Consider the following 27,254-nt stretch of genomic DNA (forward strand, 5'->3'; position numbering starts at 1 on the left):
CCATCACCATATCTCCAATGTTTAAAAAAAACTTGCTAACTTGAGATAGATAGATAGATAGATAGATAGATAGATAGATAGATAGATAGATAGATAGATAGATAGATAGATAGATTGATTGATTGATTCTTGAACAGGCAAAGACACAAGTGAGTCATGCTGCCCCACCCCCGTCCTCAATAATTGTACAAAATGACATATTATACTGGTAAAATCACATTGAAGAGACCTTGTGAATATTAGTGGAGCTGTTTGCAAGGGTAAAGTTAATGTTACATAAAATCTGTGAAGAAGTAATAGGTGAACTTTTTCTTTCAGTTTGCTTCACTGTGGTAATAAACCTCAAATGTGTTTTTGCAGTGCAAAAAAAACAAGTTACTGCACATTTATTAGTTCCCTTTCTCAAGATAGCATGGTATACATTCCGGTTGTATGACGATACAACACGTTCTATTACAACGCAGTATGTTACATCGCGGTGCTGACAACGCAGTTCGTTACATCGACTTGTGCTGGAGTGTGCTGGACTTAGGGACAGTTTGAATTACTATTCCAACTCCAGTCTACGTACAGTAGGGAAAGTGTTGGAATAGTAATTTACACTATTCCTTAGGCTAGAGCGCTCTCCAGTGCAAGTCGATATAACAACTTGCGTAGTCAAATCTGCGATGTAACAACATACTGCATTGTAATTGATGCTTGGTAAAGGATGTTTCCCATACATTCCATATTAATTTACACCACCATGATATAAATATGTACATCTTGCTGCTTTTACTGCATATGCCCTTGAGCAATTTTGCGTTCGTGCGTACCTAATATTCAATCGCTACACTGCAGATATGGCGCAGCACTGAAACAAGCAAAGCTTATCCCACCTAAAATTGGAAGCACCAAGGTCACAATATTACAATATGCTGATGTCACCATCCTCCTGGACCATTCCAGAACTGGGCTACAGAGAGCCCTCGAAACCTGGCACAATGACAACTTGGCCAACAGAAGGGTGGCAAATGACTTAAGACTAAGGAAGACTAAAGTGCTAGTCTTCGGGAATCCAATTTAAAAAAATAACTTTATCTGAAGACCGGCTCCTTGATAAATCAAATCGGATGATGCTTATAATTACCTGGGTGTTTGGATAAAGTCAAAAGGAGGAACAAAAAAGTACTTGCTGCGCATTGTGGCAAAGGCGGAATCAATATTAATAAGACTGTGAAAATTAAACAGCACACGGGAAAGGCTGTTCTACCATCCTAATGAAATGAGTACTAGCAGCAACCCTCCGAACCAATGATATCGACCATGGCCATGAAGTCTACCATGGACAATTAGTTAACATCATGGATAAATACCAGATCGAGGCCTAGCCTTCAGACTACCATCACACCTCCGGAACTGCCATGTAAGGCTGGTTCTGTCTGGAGGGGCAAACATGGGGAAGCCTGGCATCCTTTGAAAACAACTACTATAAGATTAGAAAAGCTCTGCCCAACACCATGTAAGCTGTCCTCCAGAAGATCTTTGCCCTAGAAGGGAATTGCTGGTTGCAATACCTTCAAAGATCAATCGCCGCTCCCCAAATTGATCCGAATGATACTGAATAACCTGCGAATTTCGTGTGCCGCTATTAGGACCACCGCTGAAAAAACAATCAAAAACGCTATAAAAGGCAAATTAAATGGATAATCTCATTAAATCAAAACAACTAGAAGCTGTGGGGCCATCGTATGCCAACAGCCAGCCGGACTGCTTTAGACCTCTACCTTGTCTCTGTTGTGCATTTCACAAAGGCTGCATTAAATAATAGGGCTACAAGTCAAAGGAGTAAACCCCAAGTGTTAGTCATTAATTAAAACAGTCAACTGTAGACTCTGATCCTAAAAGTATGAGTCTTTTAATAATTTATTATGCTGTTGCCCAACGCTTTTACTCCCGTGCCTCACACTGCTAAAACCACTCCTTCTTACCTATGGCATACAGACGTGCAACAAGGCCACAAACTTGGGGCCAGATTTATTGCTTACTCACACAACTCAGTGCAGCTGCCACCAATGCAGCACTGCATGAGAAGAAGAGAGCAGGAGAGCGCCAAATTTACTGAAATATGGCATTCTCCTCCACTCTCCCTAGCACCGGCTTTGAGATCAGCTGCCGTGCGCCACGGAGACACCTTTGCGCCATAGTGCAAGGGTGCTCTCCTGAGTCTAGCATAGGTTTTTTACTGGAAGGATATCCCTCCAGTAAATAATACCATGCCTAGACTAACTTTAACTCTTTTCCCACCTTGTACATGTGTCGTAATGTGAAGAACAAGTACAAAGTTGTAAAAAGAAGGAAAAATGTAAGCAGTTATCCTTCATTGCGTCTACGTCAAAAGGGCGTTAAACACGGTTTACTTTATTGAGTAAATAGGGTTTAGCAACAGAAACCTTAGGGGTGCATGCCAATGCCCTACACCACCCATGGTAAGCTCGCTTGGAGCTAAGTAATACAAGGCAGCGCTATGCGCTGATTCATGTTACTTTTAGGTAATTTACAGAACTAAACAAGTTTAGCGCTGGAAAGTAAATCGGAAAAAAAGAATTTGCTCCGATTTGCATCACTTTTAGGTCGCAAACACAGTATAAAATCTTAGTAAATCTCCCCCAAGTGTTTACAGTTACAGAGCCTATGAAATTTGACAAATACATTAGCCTTGTGCAATTGATTGTACTGCATGTACCATGTGATTTTTTTACTACTGTCACTAGAGGTGCACATTCCATCTCCATCTCCAGGGCCAGTTCCCAGCCTAAGAACAAGCACTTCATGCACTTGACTTCCCTGCAATGCAGAAAGCTCTATGCCGCTAATCCTAGTGGTCTACTCCAGTGTGCATGTACCATAGCAGCCAAAGACACCAGCACAGTCTTGAAAGTATTGTACTACCCTGCCAGTGACTATGGTTCTGTATGCAGTTAACTTTATACTGCTATATGTTTTCTTTTTCCTCTGGTTACAGATTTTCTCTTTGCATTGAATTACTTTATTTGTCTTAATGAGCCCTTTGGCACATGTTCCCCTATGTTTTAATGAATTGTTGCCTCACTGATTTTATGTATTAGTGCTTGGTATGTGAAATACTGCAAAGTTGTTTATATTGTAAAGATTTTATTTATTAGTACAATAAAGTATAATTCAATTAATAAGCTACACACAAACAACCCCACTTTGAGGGTTTTAATAAAAATGAAATACAAGCCCTTTTGGTATATATGACTGACCTAACCACCTGACATATAAATATATATCAGTGTTCCCGCCATGTGTCACTGTTGTGATTTTAAACTGCATCCCAGCTTTTGCACCATAGTGGTCCTGGGATCAATATATGCTTTTGTAAAATATCAATGTGATGTATATTCATAGTGCAGCCACAAATGACCTTAATGACCGGAAATAGTTTCTCCCAGATTTAGCACATTGCCGTAATCCAATATTTAGGTTATTATAGCATGCACATTAGTTTTTCAGATCTCAGACGGTAGAAGCCATAGTATTTTTGGGAAGCATAGGATTAGGACCAAATAACATGCAGCTACCTTAGTGATTTGTTGATCCATAGTCAGTCTATCATTCAACGAAAAACTCAGATCCTTAATCACCTGCTAGGAGAAGGGTACGTACCTAACTTCTCGCGCCAACAGTAGAGACCCCTACAACTGGGGCTCTTTACCCATTAATTGTACATCCGTCTTGTTTCCATTTGATTTCAGGCAGTTAGGCTGCATCCAGTTTGCCACATTCTCCAGACAGAGCACCATGTTGTGAAGTGCTGTTCTTCAACCTGGAAAGTGCTGTAATGATTTGCCTGTCATCCACACAGGAGTAGAGAGACAAGCCATGATTTTCCACTATATCTGCCAGTGTGCAGACATATATGTTAAATATTATTGGACTCAGAGGGCAGTCTTATGGAACTCCATTGTGTAACCTACACACAGAAGATTCCTAAGGTTTAGTAATAACCTGAAAGAAAAGCTCTTCCAAGAATGACTGAAGCCTGGAAAGAGCAAATCCACTAACACCAGCATCTGCTAATCTTTTGATGAGCACTTGTAGGAAGATGGTGCCAAGCGCAACACTTAAGTCCAAAAGAATTAGATCCGCAGTTCCTCCGCTGTCCAGATCTGAAGGAGCTTAAGACATTCAGTAATGCCTAACATACCAGGTTCAGTGTTATCTCTTGATCAAAATTCAAAATTCTGGAAAAATGCAGTCCAGTGTATGATTCCAAGAATGCAAACAGCTGGACATTAATGTGCTTCTCAAGTGTCTTAGCATAAACAGGCAACGAGGAAACAGGGGGCTAAATGGCCCATGTCGATACCTCCAAGTAAGGGTTTTTTTAAATAGCAGTAGCACCAAAACATGTTTCCATCCCCTTGGGAAAATGCCACACCATACAGAGGTGTTCACCAGGTCAACTAGGATGGGGGATAGTGTAGTGCTCATTATTGTTAGCTTATCCAGTAGGCAGAAGGTCTGAGGTAGAACATAACTTAATGGCATTTAATAAAGTCAGAAAGTTGACAGCCTTCAAAGGCTGATAGAATGTAAAGGACAATAGCTGCAGTAATTGTATCATCTGAAAAGGCAGAATTGTAAAAAGTGGAATAGATGATAGCTAGTTTATTCCAGAAACAAATCACCAATTTGTTTCAATAAATTTGTGAGAGAGAGAGGGTTGGTGCAATACTTTTGCAGGATCTAATTAAAACTTTACAATCTGAAAAATGTCTTTGGGAGCACTACTGGCTGTGGAATTTTGTACTGAATGATAAGTAGTACATGCCAGCCTACAAGCCCCATAATGCATTCCAGGAACCTCCTTCAGCATCATTTTATCTTCTGCTGAATTATTTTCTATTTACGTACTGCAGTTGCTTGTAGTTTTTCTTAAGGTCTAACACCACATTAGTTAACTATGGGGACAGGAAGGCGCAAGTTGAATTTATTGCCGGGTTGCAGCTAAAGTGATAGATCCAAATTTTATCCAAATTGGATAAAAGCCACTGATCCCTAGTGCTAGTGCGCGAGTCCATAGATTCCATTAACTTAGGCAATGCATTTTGAAGACAAAGACAGAAGTCTGTGGGATCGAACTTCACCCAGCATCTAGAAAGGCCCACAGAGACCCATTGCCTTTCTTTCAATGCTTCATCCTTGAATAGGATGATTAAAAATAAAAGCATCAGATACGTTTAAGGCAAAAAGCTCTGATTGATAGTATTAACACCTCAGGAAGTGGATCTAAAGAAGTTCTACAGTTGTGATTTCAATTGTCCTCTGGCTCTATGCAGAATATGTAGTGGTTTAGAGATGCAAGATGGTCAAATACCCTTTCACTTGCTGCGGTTTACAGATAGTTCTACTAACTACTCTCTACCTTCTTATCATCCAGCATCAGTTATTTCAGAATCAGGTTGTTAAGATGGCAGAATGGTACTAGGAAATCTCTTTGGAGGGTAAGTTCGGGCAACTAGCTCTACATTTTGTATTCAGGCTTCATGGGAATTTACAAGAAAGCCATTGGTGGTTGTACCTAGACCAATCTTAAAAGCAATACTACAGTTGTAATTCCTTTTCCCAAAGTCTGATGTATTTACTTATTTGCATCTCTTGAAGAGTGATTAGTGATTTTAACAATTCCACTGAGACACTGGCCTCACAAATGCAGGAGTAGTGATCTCTTTCTCATATGGGACATTCACAGATAAAGACTTGATAGATCTAGGGTGGACCTCAAACTGAAAAGAGAAATGTGTTACCAAGAGGCATGGTGGTGCATTCTGAAGCTTAAGAAACATGCTTAAAATTCCTATCCAAATAGGCATGATACAGACTATTTTTCAATAGTTGGTATTCATTTGTTTTAAACAATTGTTTAATTGGTCTTCTTTCTTAAGAATTGCACACATTCTTGATAGTTACACGGTGGACACAGATAAATATAATGTGTAGGAAATTGGGTTTTTGATTGAAGGGTTGGAAGGTGCACTCAGGCAACCGCCACAATCCTTGTCGAGTCACTAAATTGACCTATATTTACCCCTCTGATAGCTTGGCACAAATGCAGTTAGGGTAAACCTAAAGGCAATGTGTGAAGTATTTATGCAGCACACAATCAAATAAAGTGAAAAAACTCAATAAAAATCCTCATACCAGTTCGGAAACTAGAGTAAATGTCAATACATAAAATGATACCAAAGCACCAAATATCCCATCAGTAGAACTGACTTTTAAGATTTGAAGTAAAAATAGCACCAAGATGCTGGAAGCACGAACTATAGGTAAATTATTTATTTATTTATTTATTTAACTTATAAAGCACACTATCACCAAAAAGGCATCCTGGCGCTGATGGCTCAGGTTAAGGAAAGGAAAGAGAGTGTACCAGTGCCGAAAAGCCAACTAAGTTTTAGGAAACAACCAGGTTTTAAGTCTCTTTCCAAAGACAAGGAGATCACTAACTTGTATTAGCTCCAATTGGAGCTGATTCCAGAGTTTGGCAGCAGCAATCCCAAAGGATCGACCACCTGCCCTAACTTTCCTGAATCTAGGAATCTTTACAAGTCGTGCCAAGGAAGAACGAAGGATTCTCACAGGAGCATACCACTCAAACCTTCTTTGCATAGACACAGGTCCCAACCTATGCAAGGCTTTAAAGACTATGCAGAGAGACTTGAACTGGACTCTCTATCTCATAGAAACCAATGCAGTTCGGCCATGGCCGCCGAGGAAGCGGATCTTCTAGGCCACCCCAGGTCCAACTTGACAGCAGTTGACTGAATCCTCTCCAACCTGTCAAACAAGAATTTAGGAGACTCGAGAAACAAAGCATTGCAATAATCAAGTCTACTAAAAATAGTACTGTGCACAATCAATGCACGAACATGCGATGGTAGCGGAGGAAGAATCTTCAGCAGTGACCTAATAATGGACAAACAACAAGTCACAGTTTTCATGACCTGAGCTTCCAGGGTGAGTTTATAGTCAAACATGACGCCCAGGTTGCGGAGGTTCTTCACTGGTTGAACCATGGACGAGGTAGTGGCGGGCCAGAAGTTACTAGGCAAGACAGAGGGAACCCTGTCCATAGGACAATAAAGAACCTCTGTCTTATCCGCGTTGAATTGCAGCGAGTTTTCCTTCTGTCAGATAGCTGTATCTCGCAGGCAGTTATGAAACACTTCTAACGAGGTTGACTGGTCTCCCTCAAGGGAGAAAATCAACTGTGTGTCATCCGCATAATTAACAATGTTAATGTTATGCTCTTTGATGGCAGCAATCAAGGGTTTCATATAGATGGTAAATAAAATCGGGCTGGTAGCCGAGCCCTGTGGAACGCCATGTGAGATTTTAGTATAGGCTGATTGAAAAGGTGGAGGGATACCCCTTGCTGTCTATCCAGTAAAAATGACTGGAGCCACCTCAGGGCAGATCCCATCACCCCCACCTCTCTCAGTCTATTCAGCAGAATCCCATGGTTAACCGTATCGAAGGAGGCAGACAGGTCAAGCAGAACCAAAACAGCTGCCTGCCCTCACCGTCACAGAGCCGTTTCAGTGCTGTGGGCCAACCGAAAGCCAAACTAAACCTCCTCCAGCAGGTTATGTTGTTCCAAAAACTTGGACAGAGTGCTACTCACCACTCGCTCCACAATTTTAGCTGGATAAGGCAGGAGAGAGATAGGCCTAAAGTTCTTAGGACACTCCGGGTCAAGCGAGGGCTTCTTTAGCAGAGGTGTCACTAATGCTTGTTTCCTCCAGACCGGGAACACACTACTAGACAGAGACTGGTTGCAAATCAACCGAAGAGTGGAAAATAGCTCTGCCTTAAATTCAATCCAAATTTTATGTGTCACAGGATCAAGAGGAGACCCAGAGAGGACACCAAAAGCCAACCTATTGAAGTCATCCACTCCCAGAGGCGTAAACTCAGAAAGGCGATTGACGGCCACTCCATCTACACTAGCATCAGATGCCTCAAAGTCATTTTCCACCGTATTGTCACAACCAATAATCTCAGTGTAAACCACCCCCAGTAGTTGTTGACTCCTCCCAGATCCTCAATAATGGTTATGATTTTATCATGGAAGAACATAGCCAGGTCCTCACAGAGCTCTTGGGAGGATGGTATTACGTTCCTAGAACATTCGGGGCTGGTCAAGCTGTTTAAAATATTAAAACTACTTCTAGAACTGTTGGGGGCCTTAAGTATCAAGGAGGAAAAATAGTCTGCCTTAGCCATGTTGATCCGCTTCTTATATCCCGCAATCTTAGACTTCCATATATTATGGTCTTGGTAACCACATCTCCACCTCCTCTCAGCATGCTTACATTCCAGTTTGAAGTTTTTTAGGTTTTTATTAAACCAAGCAGCTGAAGATCTACCCCTATTACGATGATTTTTTAAGGAAGCTAGTAAATCCAGGGTTGAGGTGATCTCCGTACAGAAGGAAGCATAGTTCTCATTAACTTGCCTTTCTGAGGAGAAACAATCCTCTACCCTGAATAACAGGACATTACCCTTCATTCGCAGAAGGGCCTTCCAATCTCTGCTCACATAGTTGCTAACAGAGTTTGTTGCCCGAGAACTGTAAGTAGCAACATCTACAAAAAATGTGATCAAAGAATGGTCCGTCCAATCCATTGGCAAAATTTCCCCAATAGAAAGGTGATTAGCCTCTGCAAAAATTAAATCAAGCATGTGCCCTCCCATATGAGTGGCCTTGGACACCTGCTGAAATAGGCCAAGGCATTCACAGGATTGAAGAACATTGGAATAGGCAGACTCAAGCGAGCCATTAGACCAAATATTGAAATCACCCAGGATCACCAATCTTCAGTGAGTAGCCGCCATGTCAGTGAAAGTCTGCTGCAGCACACTGAAGACCCCAGGAGGTCGATAGCAGATAATCCCAGTCAGAGCTTGACCATCATCATTTTTAATAGCGAAGCTGAGTAACACAAAGCCTGCGACCGCATCAACCTCAAAAATAACCAAGTTCAAGCTATCTTGAAAGATCACCCTAACTCCTCCAAACCTCTCATTTGACCTTGGTTTATGACGAATATTATAGTGAATGGTAGCGCTGAACTGGAACAATGTTATACGTTCAGGCTGACAACAATAGAGCGCGGGCCAGGAACTGGACCAAGTTTGGCCCACTGTGAGTTGCACATCCTATCATAGGTTTGAGATCTGCACTGCGAGCCTTTTTTGAGGCTTTGAATGTCTCTGCGTCAGATACGATGAAGCTCTCAGCCTGGTGGTGAGGCTTTATAAAGCTTCATATTACTCTTTATCACTTCAGAGAAAGCTCTCAGCTGTGTGAAGAGGCTTTGCTGAGCTTTGTGTCACTTTGTATCAGGTCAAATGAAGCCCTCAGCTGTACAGCAAGGTATTGGCTTCATATTACTCTGTGCTGGTTCCAATGAAGCACTTAGCTGTGTAGTGAGGCTTTGCGGGCTTCGCTTTGCTCTGCATCAGATCCAATGAAGCTCTTAGCTATATGACAAGGCTTTGTGTGGCTTTGTGTCCCTCTGCTTTGCTTCTGATGAGGCTCTCAGCTGTGCTGCGAGGTGCGGTGGTATACGGCGGCGTCAGTTCCTTTGAAGCTTACAGCTGGAACCTTCAGCTAGGCAAGGAGGAGTTCTCTTTCATGCCAGCCAGGGTTTCCTGTGGGACACCTATTGGGAATCAGAAACTTCCTCCAGCAGAGGTTAGCGATGGGGTTCAGGCAGGTCCATTTGCAGGTTTCAGGCAGGCCCATTGCAGCAGGTCAGCTAGGCAGTTGCATGGAGGCCTTTGTAGCTTGCTGTGTCCCTTTATCTCTTAGAAGAGGTAATCCAACTGACCCCTGGAGTCATTTTAGGTAGCTTGGAGTTAAGGCAGACAGGTCCAATATTCCATCTTCAGCAGCAAGGCAGTCCTTCAAGCACCAGGGCTATCTTCTGCCAACATGGTAGGCCTTCTTCTGTAACTTCCACAAGTCCAGGAGCGTTCTGAAGAGGGTCCAATATTTATACCTAGGGCCAGACTTTGTGTAGGGGGCTCCCTGTCCTACCCCAATATCTGTTAATGGAAAGTTCTCACTCCTCTGTAAGGCTCCAAACTATCTGGGGTGACAACATGCAGGTGTCAGATTCTTTTTTGTGTGCCGTAGCAAATGCCCATTAAAGCATTTTTGTCTGTAAGAAATACACAAAACCCAATGGTAGGGCCATTCAGATATATGACCCAGGACAGAGGAAGAATCCAAGGACAGATGTGACAAGAAAATGCCAACTTTATTAATTTTCAAGTGACTTTGTTCAAAATTGTAACTTAAAATCCGGCTTCATCATTAGAAGAGTTTTAAATTGTAATCCATTTGAAATTATTTTCATACACATAATCGCTGGGCTTGGAATTAAATTATAACAAAACAAGGGTAATCTGTTTTTCAGCAAATACCAGCCTTCTCCCATTAAATTCAAGTGCAAAGCAGCAGGGAACAAACTAGATATGGTCAGATCTTCTAAATACCTAGGAGTGGTAATTGAATTCCAGATTACCATACAAGGAATACTTAGTTTAATGACGAGCTTTGGCAAAGAAAATGTTTTTCGCGTTCAATATACTTCATAAAAAGCTTGGTTGTTTGTCTCACTCCTACCTGCTAAAAGTTATAGTAGCTAAGTTCCTCCCTTCATGTACATATGGCTCAGGACGCCTAAAGAGGAGGGATGCATCCACCCTGAACCAATTGCAGTTCATCCTGTTTAAACACATCTTTTGACTTCTGCAATATACTTCCTAAACACAAGTCCGATTGGAATCCCGGTTATTCAACCTAGCCCAGGTAAGGATGGACGCACTTATTAAACTGTGTTGGAAAATGAGATCCGCATCACCTGACTCACTAGGGTCCTTGTGCTGGTTGGAAACGAAGATCCAGCTCACACATAAAATGACTGGGCTACAGTGCTTCTGCAAGAATTAAAAAAATTGTTAACAGAGCAGCCAAACTACATGCCTGGACAAACGACAAATCCATTTGAGAGTTTACTATTTATCTATATGTGCTCCAAGTCTAACGTTAGCACTTTTTAAATATATGATAACCAGGTGTTAGTCAATTGAGAGATAGGGCTCACAGAAGTGAGGAGTTTTTCACTGCCAGGAAATGTAAACCATAAGTATATGAGCCCTACTTTATAAATACAATGACCCTTGTCGTAAGAGCCTTTGAGACCTATCTTAGGGATTACATAACATATTAGAAAGGGAAGGTTTAAGCCTGGTTAACGTTTGTTTTGATAGGTCGAAATAGCAGTTTTCAAACTTTACTATAGGCTGCAGTGAGAGTTCGGAGACATCTTTTAAAGTGCTACTTTAATGGCACACTTAGTACGGCAGAACCACCAGTAGCATTTACTGTATAAGCCTCAGGTACATATAGTACAATATACAAGGAACTTTAAAGCAAATTAAATGTATCAATGAAATATCTGCTACTTGTACCCCATTTTATGTGAGCCCACAAGCACTTTCACACCGGTTAGCAGGGTTAAAGTGCACAGAGTGCTAAATGTCAAAGAGAAAATGGGTTCAGCAAAGGAAAGGAGTGAAGGCATACAGTTTGGGGTGACCCTGCAGAGAGGCCCTGGTCCAAAATAGCTACATAAATAGAATTACGCAATTGTCTGTCGGTTTAAACTTTCTGGTTTTGAAGTTGAACATTACACTAATTAGGTGCATTGAAATTATGCAAACAATATTTTCTCATGAATAATTTGTTGATCCTACCAACATTCCACTTTAAAAAAATCTCAGATATTTGAGGAGGCTTAGGCAACAGGCAAACACAATTCACTGATCTACATTTCTTTAGCAAAATCAGTCTGCTGTCCCCAAATCAAAACCATATTTAATTTGAATTTATAACACTATATAACTAGAGAGTTCATTGAATTACCTTGTGGCCTTCACATGTTAAGCCTTGTTCATGTCTATCTATGAATAAAAAAAAAATAAGAACCTGCTTACCATTCTCAACAAACCAGGAACCGATGTAGTCTTCATTGCCAAGATTGTCAGGTTGGCCTTTACCAAATCGCTGAATTGTCATTTTAGATCCGTCGGTATTCATGTACTCGGCCTCCTTCAGGTAACAAAAAACTCAGAGTGATCAATCAAATAGTTTGTAGCTAAAGACGTACAATACTGCCCCAACTTCCCAAGTCGGAACAAGCTTAGTGGTATTAAATTTCAGTAAACCCAGAGAGATGAATAATTATATCAGACAGGGAAGATTTAATATAGCCTTATAGCGCGATGCTGAGGGCTATACTGGTTGTTATAGGCCATGAACCCGAGTTATAGCCCAAATCACAGGCAATAGCCTATAATAAGGGCCTTTAACAACAGGTAAGCCATACGCAGAAGGGCTATAAGGTTATTAGAACAGTCCACCCACTAGGGGTGGAATGTTCTAAATTATAATGGGAGAACTAGAAAGAAAACCATTGGAATGTTGGAGCTCCATGCTTACAGTAGCCATTATATGCTCACAGCCACTCCGTTGTCTTCAATGGAGCTCTCAACATTCCACTGTTCTAATTATACATACAAGTTTATTCATGACATACATATTTTAATATCTTTAGTTGCATTACATTTTATGTTAGGCTTATTTCTTAAATTCGCTAACCATATTGATAGAAATGGGGGTTCAGGTTGCAAGATGTATGCACCCTGTTCAACCACAATCCTAGTCACAGTATGTCAGATACACACCATATAATAACCTGTACTCACCCTCAGTAGCCTGACACATAGCAGGCAGGCTTAACTTAAAAGGCAATGTGAAATATTTGTGCAACACTTCAAACAATAACACAATGAAAAATAACACAAAACAACTCCATACCAGTTTAGAAAAATAGATGATGATTATTTAATAAAACTAGACAAACATCTAATAAGTAGGGGTCATGATAGGAATTTCTATAGATTAAATGCAAAAATAGGGTTTAGAAGCAGTACTCGCCTAAAGAGTAAATTGGTTGTGCAGAACTTGGACAAAGTCAAGAGTTCAAGCTGACAGCAAAAGAGCGTGGGGCCAGATACAGAGCCCCTGATGCTGGCCCTCCCTTTGTGAGAAAGCCTGCAAGTTTTATTCTTCGCAGAAAGGCTATCTCCTGCAAGTTTTATTCTTCGCAGAAAGGCTGTCTCCTGCGTCCACACCATTGATATACCGGTGGGTAGTTTCAGAAGTGAGAGAAAGGAAAAGGAGAACCATCCTTCTATTTGGATGCTAAGAAGTCATAGAGAGGTTCACTCTCCTCTTCCTCACCTCCCTCCGTTACCAGAAGCAGGGTGACCTCAGACCTCTCAAAGTATGGTTTGAGACAGTTGATATCGAGCACCCTCTGAGGGGCTCTGGGGGTCTTTAGGTCCAACAGGTAGTTGACTTCCCCTTCCTCTCCACAATAGAGCCTATCTAAGGTAATTGTGGGGCCCATGGCTACAGAGGTACCATCACCCAGGCTCTCTTTCCAGGATGCAATTCCAAAGGTGTAGCCATCTGGTAGTACCACTGCTTCATCACCTCCTGACTGGCCTCTAAGTTGTCAGAAGCTTGCTTCCACAACTTGACCATCTGGCTCCTGAAATTCTAGCATGTAGCTAACTACATCTTGGGAGGTTTCCTTGGAGCTTGTTCCAACCCTCCTTTCACCAGACTAAGATGTCCCCTTACAGGATGACCTTTCAGAAGTTCAAAGGGACTAAACCCAACTCCGTTCTGTGGTACCTCTCTATAAGCAAGAGAAAGGTTGTTAAACCGATACCCCAGGGCCTCAGGCAGGCCCTTGATCATGCCGTTGTGGCTCAAAGAGCCCATTTGTTTGTGAATCATAGGGTGGTGAACAACTTGTAAGTAACTCCACACTGACTGCATATAAGCAGACATGAAAGTTGTGCCTCTGTCAGACACCACTTCTTTGAGGAAACCCACTTGGGTAAACATCCCCATGCAGGTGCAGTTGCAGCCCTCAGAGGCATGGCCTCTGGGTATCTTGCGGCATGGTCCACCAGGACCAGGATAAACCTGCTGTCGGAGTCTGTCTGGTGATCCATAAGTCCTAAAGGGAAATACCCACCGGTTCAAAGGGGGTGCAACTGACAGGTAATGGATTAGGGAGGGCTTTCAGCCCTGTCTTCCCGCTGACCAGGCAAGTCAAGCAAGTCCTGTAGAATGCATCTGAGGGAATTTTCTCTTAGGCTAAGAAATGTGAGGGACAATCCTTGCAAAAGTCTTGTCTTGACTCAGATGTCCTTCAAGAGGTATTTCGTGAGCCAGCTCTGGTAGTAAGAACCTGCAGCATTGAGAGACCACTAGGGCCCTTGTTGATCCAGGCACAGGTACCTTAGATTTAATGCAAAGGATATTGTCCACCCAATAAATGTGATCCATCACCTGCCTCATTGGCCTTGGCCTGTTGCCACATGCCCTCCAGGGTTGGGCACTCCTTCTGTTTTCACATGGGCACATTGCTACCTTCTTTAAGTTAGCAGAAGCACACTGCAGATAGTTTGCTGCTTTACAAACGTTACTACACAAGTTTATTTTGCAAATACCTCTTTAGCCATTTTCACATGAGAACCTATCACTGTGTTCACACTCTGCAGGATCCTGAGATTTGGTCTGAACACTGTGAACAAGATCGATCAGCAATGTCCTTTGTTATTTTGTTCCGGTCAAGCCTAGACAAAACATACCGATGCAGCTGTTATTTGGGGAATATGTACTTTAGTCCTTTTGGAATACACAAATAGGTAGGACACACTTGGAGAGGGATTTTTCCAGGGAGAAGAGCCAGACAGCACCTGCGATGTGATCTACCATCTATAGACTGAGGTACGGGGTCTGCAGATAACGCCCAGAGATTTTCTGATACATAACCCTTCTGCTTCTATACAAGGGGAGGGAGATTAGGCTATATTGTTGTTTTATAATGATAGCTCCTTTCATGATTTACAGACTAATAGCTACGCTTAACATATTTATGTTATACATTTTCCTGCTTCCTGTGGCACGTATAGTGCATACTAGAGCACGTTAGTTAAAATAAATATTTTAAACTGATTTGTGTCTCTGTCTGATCTTATTGTGGACAAGTACAAGAATGCAAGCAAAAGGATGTGTCTTGCAACCGTAAATTCTGAGAGAGTTGAGACTGTTGTGTTCTGGGTTGTCTAATCATGTGTCTCTCTGTGAGTGAGTAGGAGAGCAAGTGAGACACTATAGCTAGTCAGTCCTTGGCTCATGGGTACTAAGGTGGTAGGATGACTCAGGCATTATTCACTAAGGTCCCATACTATTAGGGATAGTCTGTGCTTGTGCAGAATCCCTACAACACTGTACCTTGCAGAACTGCACTACCTAGTGACTTCTATATACTTCAAGACAACTGCCCTCAGGGGAAGGTGGGGGGAGGAGTAGCAGCCATAATATGCCACAACTTGAAATTCACTGCACTAACTCCTCCTGATCTACCGTCAGTAGACAATCTTGTGATGAAATTAGAATCTGACTCTGCCCCCTTGGTTTGTGTTTTACTCTACAGGCCCACCACCCCCAGAAAATGCCACTGTTCCCACAATCTCTGGGTGAACAGGTTGCCCACCTCACAACATATAAGGCAAACAGTTTATTGATCAGTGATTTTAATTATTGGGCCAATGACACATCAGGTGATCCTCACTCTGCCAAATGTACTGACCTACTCCCAGGGCTAAATCTTAATCACAGTTGACTGTTGCTACACATATTAAAGGGCACACACTCGACCAGATATGGACAGCCAACCTTGTTATGTCTAACCCTGTGGTTGTTCCTTGCCCATGGACATCTCTGCGTCATAGTCAGTTCTCTCCTGAATCACTATCCCACCCCCCTTGTCTGCCGGTTTCAGAATTATCATGGTGTCATGTTTGAGGGTATTGAGAGCATGCCGTTCTGCTAATGTGATGTTATAGGGTGTGAATTGTTTCGTGTTTTTGAGATTATCTACACTCTGTATGATGAGATTTTCGAAAGTGAGTAACTCAGGTGGCATCATTCCGTTAGTGGGATAGAAGGTGGATGGTGGTTTAAGTCCTGTGTCTGACTCATGTGTGGTGAGCTCACGGTCCTTAAAGAATAATTTAAGACGTTTTTTCCTAAAAAACTGGAATAGTTCAGCTTTAAGATTGAAGAAATTGGTTTTCTCCGTGATCACAAAACAGAGACCCTTGCTTAATAGTGAGATTTAGGATAAGACATGTTTGGACAGGTGGAAGTCAAGATGGGGATTGTCTCCATATTGTCAATGGTCGGGACTAGTATGGTTGTGGCCCCCATTGGTAATGTTTGTTCCTGGTTTGGCGTTCCCCAGGGTATTGGTACCAGACTCTCCTTTTGGGCCTTGTTCCTCTGCCTAAAAAAGGCTGACCTGGGTGTGTATCAGAACGGCTTAGACCTGTTTGGATCTTCGTCCTCGATACTACCACTCACAGTGGTAAGTACTCCACCCTTCGGGTATAGCTCACCTGTTATGCCGCTCATTGTGCAATTTTCTTGACAAGTATCCTTTTCCTTTCCCCACAGTACCCGGCTGGGTCCACTGTAAGTAATTCCATCTTCCTTATTTTCACGCATGGTTGGCACTTTTAATCATTGAGCCACCGAGCCCGTTTCTTCCAGGTAACTAGGCCTCCATAATTGTCCTTCCCTTTTCCAATTTTTTAATTCCTAACACATAGTGTTTCTAGCACTTAAACCTTGTTCTCTCCTCCACAGATTCCCCACACCTCCCCAGTCCTGACGAGATCCTCCATCCTCTGACGGGTCAAAACGCCATCGACGCTATATGGGAATGAACCTTACAACCTGTGTCTATGATTTAAAATAGTCATTGTGAACATTTTTGATAATTGCTTTATTGGTCAATTCCCTTTCCCTTGTAAACTATACCCTGTAGAAACCGTGTATATAACTGTCACTTGTTGTCACTTAACTGTCTGTTCAACTACTTCTTCGGGTTCACACTATACACTTGGGACACTTTTGCAATTTTCAAAACACTAAGTGTAAAATGTAAAATGTAAATATTGAAGCTATCTTTTTCGCAAAATACAATATCGATGATGATATAAACTTGGTGTTGAGCTATGTTTTTCCCTCCTACATCCGCAGAAACCTTCATATTGTTATTGGACATTATGTTATGTATTGATTATTGATCATACATTCATTGCGCTACTGGAACCACTGTTTCCTATATTAAGCAAGTTAAGTCAGGTCACCAAGGGAGGCAACGTCCTTTTCAGTGATCACCAGAGTGGCCTTCTCCAGCACCCCATCCACCTCAGCTAAGAGACATCAGAGGCTGGTTTCCTGCACCCCTTGCCCTTCTTTCTTTTGGCGGCTATCTGGCCATTCGTCCATGCTCAAAATCTTGTTGACTCCTCTTCTAGGCAGCCATGGACTTGGTTGTAACAAATATCCACTTAGTCAACCCTAACATTTCCAGGTGTGCCTTAAGCTCTACATCCTTCCAGGTAATATGTTCAAGGTCATTCCCTAACAAACAGTCCAAAGGCACGGCAGAGCTGATAGCAACATTTAGACGACCAGATGACCCCCCACTCATCCAAATGGGACGAGGGCCACTAGGTGGTGACACTCCCTGTTGTCACCTACAAACCATGGTTGAATGAATTGGGTATAACTTGCTCTGGGGCCACCAGCTAACCCCTTATGATAGTCATACTGGGGCCTGTGTTCCTCCGAGCCTCAGCACCTTTGATGTTATCCCATTGCCTACTTTTTGCATTGTTAGATGGCACATACATTTTTGCAACCATCTCCATGTCATCCAGGGACACTTACTGGGACAAACTCCACCCAAAGCACTATACTTGTCACCCCTGGAGGAAGGGGTGTTCTTTTTTAGGCATGTGGGACTCCCTTGTAGTGTGCATACTGAAAATATGAATAGCATTTGGGAGTTTCTGTTTGACTCTTGTCAGGAGAACAATTTTTATGGCAGCTAGATTGTGAATGTGACCCTTTCCCCTGTGAATTATTTTGTGGGCTTGAGATAACGTCCTCCTGTTTTCTCCATCCACTTTCTTCCATAGGGAACACTTACCACCCTGTTGGGAGCCCCCACAAGATACCCTATTGGACACTCTTGTGCTGACCTAGATGTCTGCCTCCTAAGCCAGCTTCCTGGAGTCAGTCAATTTTCTATAAACCAGGTGTTGGTTCAGATTTGGAAAACAATTATCAACCACGTGCTCCTTCCAAATTAAGTTGTACAGCCCTGACTCATCAAGTTCGCTGCCTCTCACCTAGCCATTCAGTGCCTTGATGGCATAGTCAAGGAACTCTAACTAGGATTGTGATGAAGGTTTGTGGCTGCCACTGAATCTGTGCATATACCTCTCAGTGGTCAGCCCACAGTGTAGTGTGTTTGCTCCTCTACCTCTAGTTTTAACACTGTGCCCCTCTCCATTTTTGGCATGTACCTCCGCAAGCTACCCCAAGGCTCCTCAGGAACCTTGGGCACCGTTACAGCCTCTTCATAGGCTGAGAACCATGTATCTATATCATTACTCTCCACATGTCTGGGCACCAAGTATTTTGGTATTTAGACCATTACTTCACCAGTGGACACTAGCTATGCTGCCACTATTACTGCTGGACTCCACCCATACGTCTCTAATGTTCAGTTCTCTGAATCGACTTAGCTCATGGGCCATCCTCCTTTCCTCCATTGCTACTCTCTTCTTCTCTTGAGCTCGCTCTCTCTCCAAATGTGCAAGCTGTTACACTTGCTCCAATTTTGCAAGCTTTTGTTCATGCTCCAATTTGGCAAGCTCCTGTCTCAATTTCCTCTCCACCTTCTTGTTCCCTAGCCCGTCTGGAGATAGTTTCCTGGGTGACACACTGTATTGTATTGTACTGTATCATGCATTTGTATAGCGCAAAACTGTCACCCTACGGGTATCCTGGCTCTTGAACTTCAGAAGGTATTACGATTGAACCAGTCCATCATTACAGTGGGGGAGTACCACCCCTCGGGAATAGCCAAGTTTACACCAGCTTTCTAAAGCCGGTTAGCGTGTAGGACTGTCTAATGGACTGGGGAAGGTCATTCCAGAGTTGAGCCGCCACCAATCCAAAGGCTCTACCGCCCATCCTGGCTCTCTTAAAGCTGATGGTCTTTACCACGTTTACATTGCAAGAGCGGAGATGCCTTTCCGGATTGTACCAAGAAAATCTTTCCCATAGAGGAATAGGGCCCATGCCGTGTGCCGCTTTGTACACGATGTATAGGGACTTGAAACGGATCCTCTCTTTGATGGGCAGCCAATATAGATCTCTCAAGGCTGCATTCGTAGCAATCCTCCGTTGCCTATTCAGGGCCCGTTTAGCTGCCATGGACTGGACTCTCTGTAATCTCTGTATGTTGTACTGTGGTGCTCCCAAGTACAGAGCATTACAGTAGTCCAGTCTACTAAGAATTACACTCTGTACCACAAGGGAACGCATGTCCTTCGGCAGGAGCGGAAGGATCTGACGTAGCATTCGCAACAACGCGAAGAATACGTTGATCATTTTGTTAACCTGGGATTCGATCTGGAGATTACCCTCCAATTGTACCCCCAGGTAACGCACAGTTTTGGCCGGAATCAACGGGACTTCCTCTGCGGAGAGCTTACAGTCTGGCATTAGTGATTGGTGCACACTAGAGGAAGGACAGAGCAGCACCTCTGTTTTCCCCCCATTAAATTGTAGAGAGTTCTGCCTGAGCCAGCCTGCTGTCTGGCGCATACACTCTTGAAACTTGTACATTGATACCGCCCCTTTCCCTTTCAGGGAAAACACCAATTGGGTGTCGTCCGCGTAGCTGACCAGGTCGAAATCGAAGGACTTGATCAAAGAGAGAAGGGGACGCAGATAGACAGATAGATAGATATTAAAGAGGATGGGGATGATCGCCGATCCGTGCGGAACCCCATGCGCAACTAGAGACTGGCTCGCCTCATAAGGGGGCAATGACACTATCTGTTGCCTTCCAGTTAGGTATGAACGTAACCATTGCAAAGCACATCCATTTACCTCAGTCATTTTTAATCTCTCCAGCAGTACTGTGTGGTTCACCGTGTCGAATGCAGCCGACATATCAAGTAATACTAGAACGGAGGATTCTCCCTTGTCTGCTCGTATCCAAAGATTGTCCATAATGTGACCAAGGCATTCTCATTACTGTGGCCCGGGCGGAAGCCAAATTGATCTTGTCTAGTAGGAGGTTGACCTCCAGATATCCAGACAAGGTTTTACTGACAATTTTTCCCAAGATTTTAATTGGGTAGGGTAGGAGAGATATTGGTCTAAAATTGGCTGGAACCAGGGGGTCAAGGGAGGATTTCTTGAGCAGTGGAGTGATTATCGCCTTCTTCCATGTTTCCGGGACTACTCCCTCTTCTAAAAATTGGATGCAAATTTGACGCAACCAAGGGAAAGTCTCCTTACCAGATGTTTTCCAGATTATATGGAGCAAGGGGTCCCGGGGGGAGACAAATGTAATGCTCAGGGCCAGCTCATTAAACCGGTCCTCAAATGGAATCTGGTAGTTTTCCAAACAGGTGACTGCTATGGAGTCTTCTCCTGGTCTTCCAATCCGATCGTCCCTATTATTAGGGCCTAATTCCCCCATAATCTTACTGACTTTTTCCTCAAAATGTATCGCAATCACATCACAAAGTTGCTGCGAGGCGACCACCTTGTTGCTTGTACTGGTTGGGTGTGAGAGATTCTTCACAATGCTAAACAGTGCTTTGGTGCGATTCAGAGCGTGCATAATAAAGTCGGCGAAGAAATCTGCTTTGGCCTTCGCCATGCCTTCCTTGTAGCGGGCCTGAGCTACTTTTAGTTCCTTTCTATCTATATCTGCATAGTTTCTCCTCCATTTTCTCTCCGCCCTCTTGCAACTAGAGCGTAAAGCTTTCAGTTCCACACTAAAGCAGCGAGTGATGAATTTCAATTTTAAATGCAAGTGTGTGGACCAGGGCAATTAAAAAGGTGAGCAAATCCCTAAGATTAAAACTCAAAAATTAACTTTCCAAAGTTTTCGTTTGGCTAAAAAGAGCCTCGATATAACCAGACCCTTGTAGTGATTAATAAAATCAGTTCACCTCCTACAATCTTCAGTTCAGTTTTTTCAAGCTGCGCGCTTGCATTAGGTAGTTTAAATAGGCCTCCGCGCGCCAACACTGCTTCCTGCAGGTGAGTAGACTTCCGGTACTGTGAGGATGGTTGCCACTCCCTCAGCAGGTTGCATGTCGATCCTCTCAGACATTTCCTAATCTATTTCCTCCCCAGCACCTGATCCTTCCTCCTCATCATCTGTGGGCATCTGTGGGCCTCTCCCGATGCCCTCAAAGTCTTCTGGGGCTCTGCCTACTTGATGCTCCTCTTGGTCGGCAACCTGCTCTCCTGAGAAACGTCCTTGATCTGGGCCACAGTGTAGCTGCCCAGTTTGGTCAGTTTATCCTCCATTTTCGTAGGGGGTCATAGATTCAAAAGACAGTTAGAAATTGGGGAACTTTTAGAGAAATCTAAAATGTCAACTTAGAGAGAATTTGTCTAGATGTGAAGTAGCAGTGTACACCAAGTCACTATATGGTACTGCACAAACACAATTCCTATCCTCAATGCTGATTACCAATGTCAGAAATTGGGTTTCTGGTTAGCAGAGGTATGCAACCTGTCCAAGCATAAACTACAATTATCGTCAGGGAAAGTCAGATACACACCATAAATTAACCTGTGCTCACCCTCTGGTAGCCTGCCACAAAGCAGGCAGGCTTAACTTAAGACGCAATGTATAAAGTATTTGTAAAAATACTTCAAACACTAACTCAATGAAAACACCACATAAAGACTCCACACCAGTTTAGAATAAATAGATTATCATTGTATTAATAAAACAAGACCAAAATGACAAACGTCCTGTAAATAGAAGTCAAGATATGTATTTTTAAAGATTAAATGCAAAAAAGTGCTTAGAAGCAGTAAGTGCCTAAAGAGTTAATTGGTCACGCTGGACTGGGACAAAGTCTAGAGTTCAGGTCGACCGCAATGGAGCATGTCCCAGATACAAGACCCACACAGGTACCACTGAGAAAAAGTACCTTAATACTGGTTGTAAACAATGAGATGCGGGGTGCAGTCGAGCAATGACCCGGTGTCAATGCTGCAGTCAAAGAGATGTGTTAGTTTTTTCCACGCAACAATGGAGATGCACAGGTTCCGAAGATAAAGTGCTGGTCAAGAAGCGTTGGTTCCTGCAGCTGATGCGCCAGGTTTCTTCACACAGCTGAGGGAATGTGTTGATTGTCTCTCACTGCAGGACTGGTTTAAAGTGCAATGACCCAGTTCTGCTCCCGCAACAGCAACAATGCAGAGATTCTGTTCATACAGCAGAGGATGCTTCGATGCCACTGGAGCAAGCAGCTTAGTCCACTTCCAATGAATTAGGCACAGGAGCAGGATGGAAGACTTTGATGTCCCTGCGTCTTCATAAGACAAGAAGGCTAGACAGATAGCCCTTGTAGTCGCTCTGGGTCAAGTGATGAAGGTCCAGCCAGATAGAGTAGCAGGCAGCAGGGCAGAAGAGCAGGGTAGAGGTCTCCCAGAGCAGACGTTCAGCAGAGTGACAGTCTTTATCGCAGTAGTTTTTCTTCTTGGCAAGAACAGATACTTATATACAGTTGTGCCTTTGAAGTGGGGATGACTTAAAAAAAGGGTATTTGAAGTACACAGATGCCTGGCTCCATAATCACTAGAGTCTAGGGGCTAGGCAGCCCTTTGTGTGTGGACAGAGCCTAGCCTATTCAGATGTACGTGTGAGGCTGTACCAAGCTTCTCCCTACTGTCATTGTAGGAAGATGCAAGAAATCACACACAACCTTCCTTTGTGTGTGGCTGTCTAGAGGCAATACACAACATGAATTGTCACCCAACCCAGACAGCCATGAAAGACAGGCAGCAGACACCAAATGGCTAAGAGCAAGAAAATATACAGCTTTCTAAGAGTGAAATTTTCACAATGGTAACTACAAATCCAACTTTACCATTAAAGAGAATTGTCATTACCATTCTAGAGGTACTAAACATGAGCGCTACCTTCTCTCAATTAGAAATCACAGCTTATTAAATAAAATAGAGAATCCCCAATGTTAACCTATGAGATGGGTAGGCCTCTCAGTAGTGAAAACAAGTTTGGAAGATTTTCACAACTAGGACATGTAACCCTTATAAGAACATGTCCTTCATTTTAGTTTCATACCACCCTGCCCTATGGACTACTGAGATCTTACCTATATGTAATAAAAGTGGAGTTTAAGACTTGGCAAGCGGTTTTGAATGCCAAGTCAACGTGGCGGTGTAAACTGTACACACAGGCTCTGCAGTGGTAGGCCTGAGACATGTTTAAGGGCTACTTGAGTGGGTGACACAAGCAGTGCTGCAGACTCACTAGCCGCATTTAATGTACATGGCCTGGGTACATGTAGTACACTGCACTAAGGACGTGAAGGTAAATTATATGTAACAAGTGTGTATAAGTCAATCAAACCATGTTTTAGGGAAGAAGCACATACACTTTAGCACTGGTTGACAGTGGTAACGTGTTCATAGTCCTAAGGCCAACAAAAGAAATCATCAGAAATAGGAGACAAGCAGGAGAAACGTTTGGGGAAGACCACCCTAAGGCTGTCAGGTCTAACACATATTTAACTTAGCCTCTGGTCAATGACACAGCTTTTAACATTGATAGGTGGGTAGTTGCAGGCTGTTTTACAAGGTAAAACACCAAGTAATCCATTCCATGTCTAATTATAGACGTTTCTCAGCTGACCAAGGAGAAAGGAAGAACTAAGTGCCAGGGAGATGGTGCTTGACAAGAAAAGGGGCCTCACAGAGCCGTCTCCAACACTTTACTGACAGAATATTGAGATTTATTATTTACATGCCAGAATATCCACTGCCAGAATATGTTAGAGCAGAATAGGACAACTACACATACCTTCATATAAATATACCTTTTTAACATATGGAGTTCTAGACCCTCCCTTATGAATACAACAATGAAAAATATGCCCAGTTTAATGTTAATGATTGCACCTGTGAATTATAGTTTGATTTGGATTACTTTAATTTCTGCAAACTGTGTTTATTTCAAAGCTGAATGATTTAGTTAAAGGTTTTTCAGACTAGGAGAGAACGAGGGATAAAAAGTCCTTATGATTATGGAACACTCTTTTGCATATAGGTCCCTTCTAGAGAATAACATGTCGATGATGGCGTTATCACAACGTTTTTTCTGAATGATTTTTCTGTAATTAAGGCCTTTTTGAGGGACGTTGTTTGACCTGGTGGGTGGGTCTATGGCATTCCCACTGTACGTCAGCATGATATATAACTGTGTATCTTTTTTATAGCGAATGGGGCAGACAATTCCCTGTTTTCTGCCAAATTGATAGTTAAAAGTTACTCTTATTGGTCCCTCACCAACGACCCAGCCACCACCAGAACTAACCTACACGAAGGGATGAAAGACGTAGCCGAGTGGATGCAGAACAGCCGCCTGAACCTGAACTCAGACAAGACGGAAGTCCTCATCCTGGGACCATCTTCCTCCGCCTGGGACGACTCCTGGTGGCCCCCTGCCCTGGGCAGCGCACCCAAACCATCGGACCACGCAGGCAACCTGGGCTTCATCCTGGACTCCTCCCTCTCGATGACCAGACAAGTCAACGCCGTCTCATCTTCATGCTTCAACATCCTACGCATGCTCCGTAATATCTTCCGATGGATCCCCACCGAAACCAGGAAGACGGTCACCCAGGCATTCGTCACCAGCCGACTGGACTACGGAAACACCCTCTACACCGGAACCACAGCCAAACTACAGAAGAGACTCCGACGCATCCAGAACGCCTCCGCACGACTCATCCTGGACATCCCCCATCACAGCCAGATCTACGGACACCTGAGAGACCTCCACTGGCTCCCCGTCAACAAGAGAATCACGTTCCGACTCCTCACCCACGCACACAAGGCTCTCCACGACCTGGGCCCCAGGTACCTCAACAACCGCTGACCTTCTACACTCCCACTTGCCAGCTTCGATCCACCAGCCACGCCCTCGCCGCCGTTCCACGCATCCGAAGAACCACCATGGGAGGAAGATCCTTCTCCTACCTGGCAGCCAAGACATGGAACTCCCTCCCCATCCACCTCCGCCAGACCCAAGACCACCTCTTCTTCAGGAAGCAACTCAAGACCTGGTTGTTCGAGCAGTAGCAGACCCCCCTCCCCAAGCGCCTTGAGACCCTCCGGGTGAGTAGCGCGCTATATAAATTCCTTGATTGATTGATTGATTGATTGATTGATTGGGAACCATAGGGAGATACGTAAATGTTTTAATTTCTGGGCTAGTCACTAGAAGTGTCATAAGTGGATTGTTGCATGCATAGGCAGATCCCTTAATCACGTGATGGCCCACATTCCAAAAGCACTTGATTCCATGTCAAAGTAAAGTTAGAGAACTACATATGAATGAGATTAAATTTTAGGGCAACAATATATAATGTAAGAAAGATTTCTCTATGCATTTGTTCTACATATTGGCTGTGCTGCCTTCACGAATGAATGAATAAGAAGACATAGATAGCATGGGAAGAGGCAGGTCATAAATAAGCACAGCCCAAATAGTATGTATGCACATGTACATGACTTTGTTTGCAGATTAAAGCTAAACCCATTTGCTTTGCTAGTGCCTGTTACTTGTTTGTTTCATGGGGGAGGGGATACTGACGTGTAAAACTTTGTTTTCTGTATGACAATAAAGCAACCCAGCATTTGAGAAAGAGAAACAATGTGTGTGCATGTTTGTATGGGAGAAAGATAATAAGAGTAAAACAATGATATGGGATTGGGGAAACCGAACCACACGGGTCAAGCAAGAGGAGAGAGCCACAGTGACTGGGAGAACTGGAATGTCCCATAGTGTCAAACATAGTCTGTGAATTAATCGAGTAAAATGTATGGAAATCCTAATGTGTCGGCCCATCGTTTCAGAACATTATATAACCGCCTTAGAAAAGAGTCACCTCATGCGTTAAACATATATTCATGACATACAATAAAGGCACGGTAGGCAAGAAGATGGTTGGCACACAGTTATTTCAGGGGAACATCTGTCTTAAACAAAATGAGTTTGGACCAGATGTACAACATTATGGTTGAGAAAAGAAGTCACAATTTGCAACCATTGACCCAAAATGTATTTTGCAAACTGATCCATGCACTAATAAGTATGTTTACAAAATAAACAATTGGAGTTGGCTGCAGTCCGAACTACCTGATTATATTTATATGGTAGGTTGCAAATTTCAACTCACTCTGATTGGTGGCCTGCAAGGGTCAGCAGATCCCCAAGCAGCAATATTCATTTAAGGGAAGCACGGGAACCACGCACCACTGCACCCAAAAGCTGTCTTGCCACTACTGGAGCAAAGTCACAGAAGACCAGCTGATTACCACCCTCGCCAAGAACCCATCCACCCACCCCACCAACCCAGACACGGCAGCCCGCAACCTCAGACAGTGGCTCGATGACTGCGCGAACACCCTCGCCGGGCTCAAGAAACCCTACAACAGCCACGCCAGCAAGAGAGCCATCTGGTTCACCGACGAACTCCAGACCTCCAAACGCGCATGCCGGAAACTGGGGAAAATATATATATATAAATATAAAAACGCACACCGGACAACCACAAGGACCCCACCCGAAGACATCACCACCTCATCAGACTAGTCAAGAGATCCTCCTTCAAAGACCGCCTGGATAACAACGCACACAGCAGCAAACAGCTCTTCAGCATCGTAAAGGAACTCTCCAACCCCAGCGCCAACACCATTGACATCCTGCCCTTGCAAGAACTGTGTGACTCATTAGCCATCTTCTTCCATCGCAAGATCGCTGACATCCACGACAGCTTCAACACCACGACCACCCCGACTACGCCAGACTCCACCTCACCTGTGAATACCACCAGCGCCATCCGCCTGACCTCCTGGTCCAATGTCAATGACGACG

The 27,254-nt window shown here is 43.4% G+C and overlaps 1 protein-coding gene across 1 annotated transcript in view; it reads right to left on the minus strand.

Moving 5' to 3' along the window:
- LOC144769175 (snaclec bitiscetin subunit alpha-like) overlaps positions 1 to 27,254 on the minus strand; it is a 265,480-nt gene that overhangs the window by 123,702 nt on the left and 114,524 nt on the right. Inside the window, exon 5 of the mRNA XM_078653194.1 lies at positions 12,079 to 12,193. Coding sequence (XP_078509320.1) covers positions 12,079 to 12,193 — 115 coding nt within the window. The remainder of the gene's footprint in view (positions 1 to 12,078; positions 12,194 to 27,254) is intronic.

Source organism: Lissotriton helveticus, chromosome 1_1, assembly GCF_964261635.1.
Source record: "Lissotriton helveticus chromosome 1_1, aLisHel1.1, whole genome shotgun sequence".
Classification (NCBI taxonomy): domain Eukaryota; kingdom Metazoa; phylum Chordata; class Amphibia; order Caudata; family Salamandridae; genus Lissotriton; species Lissotriton helveticus.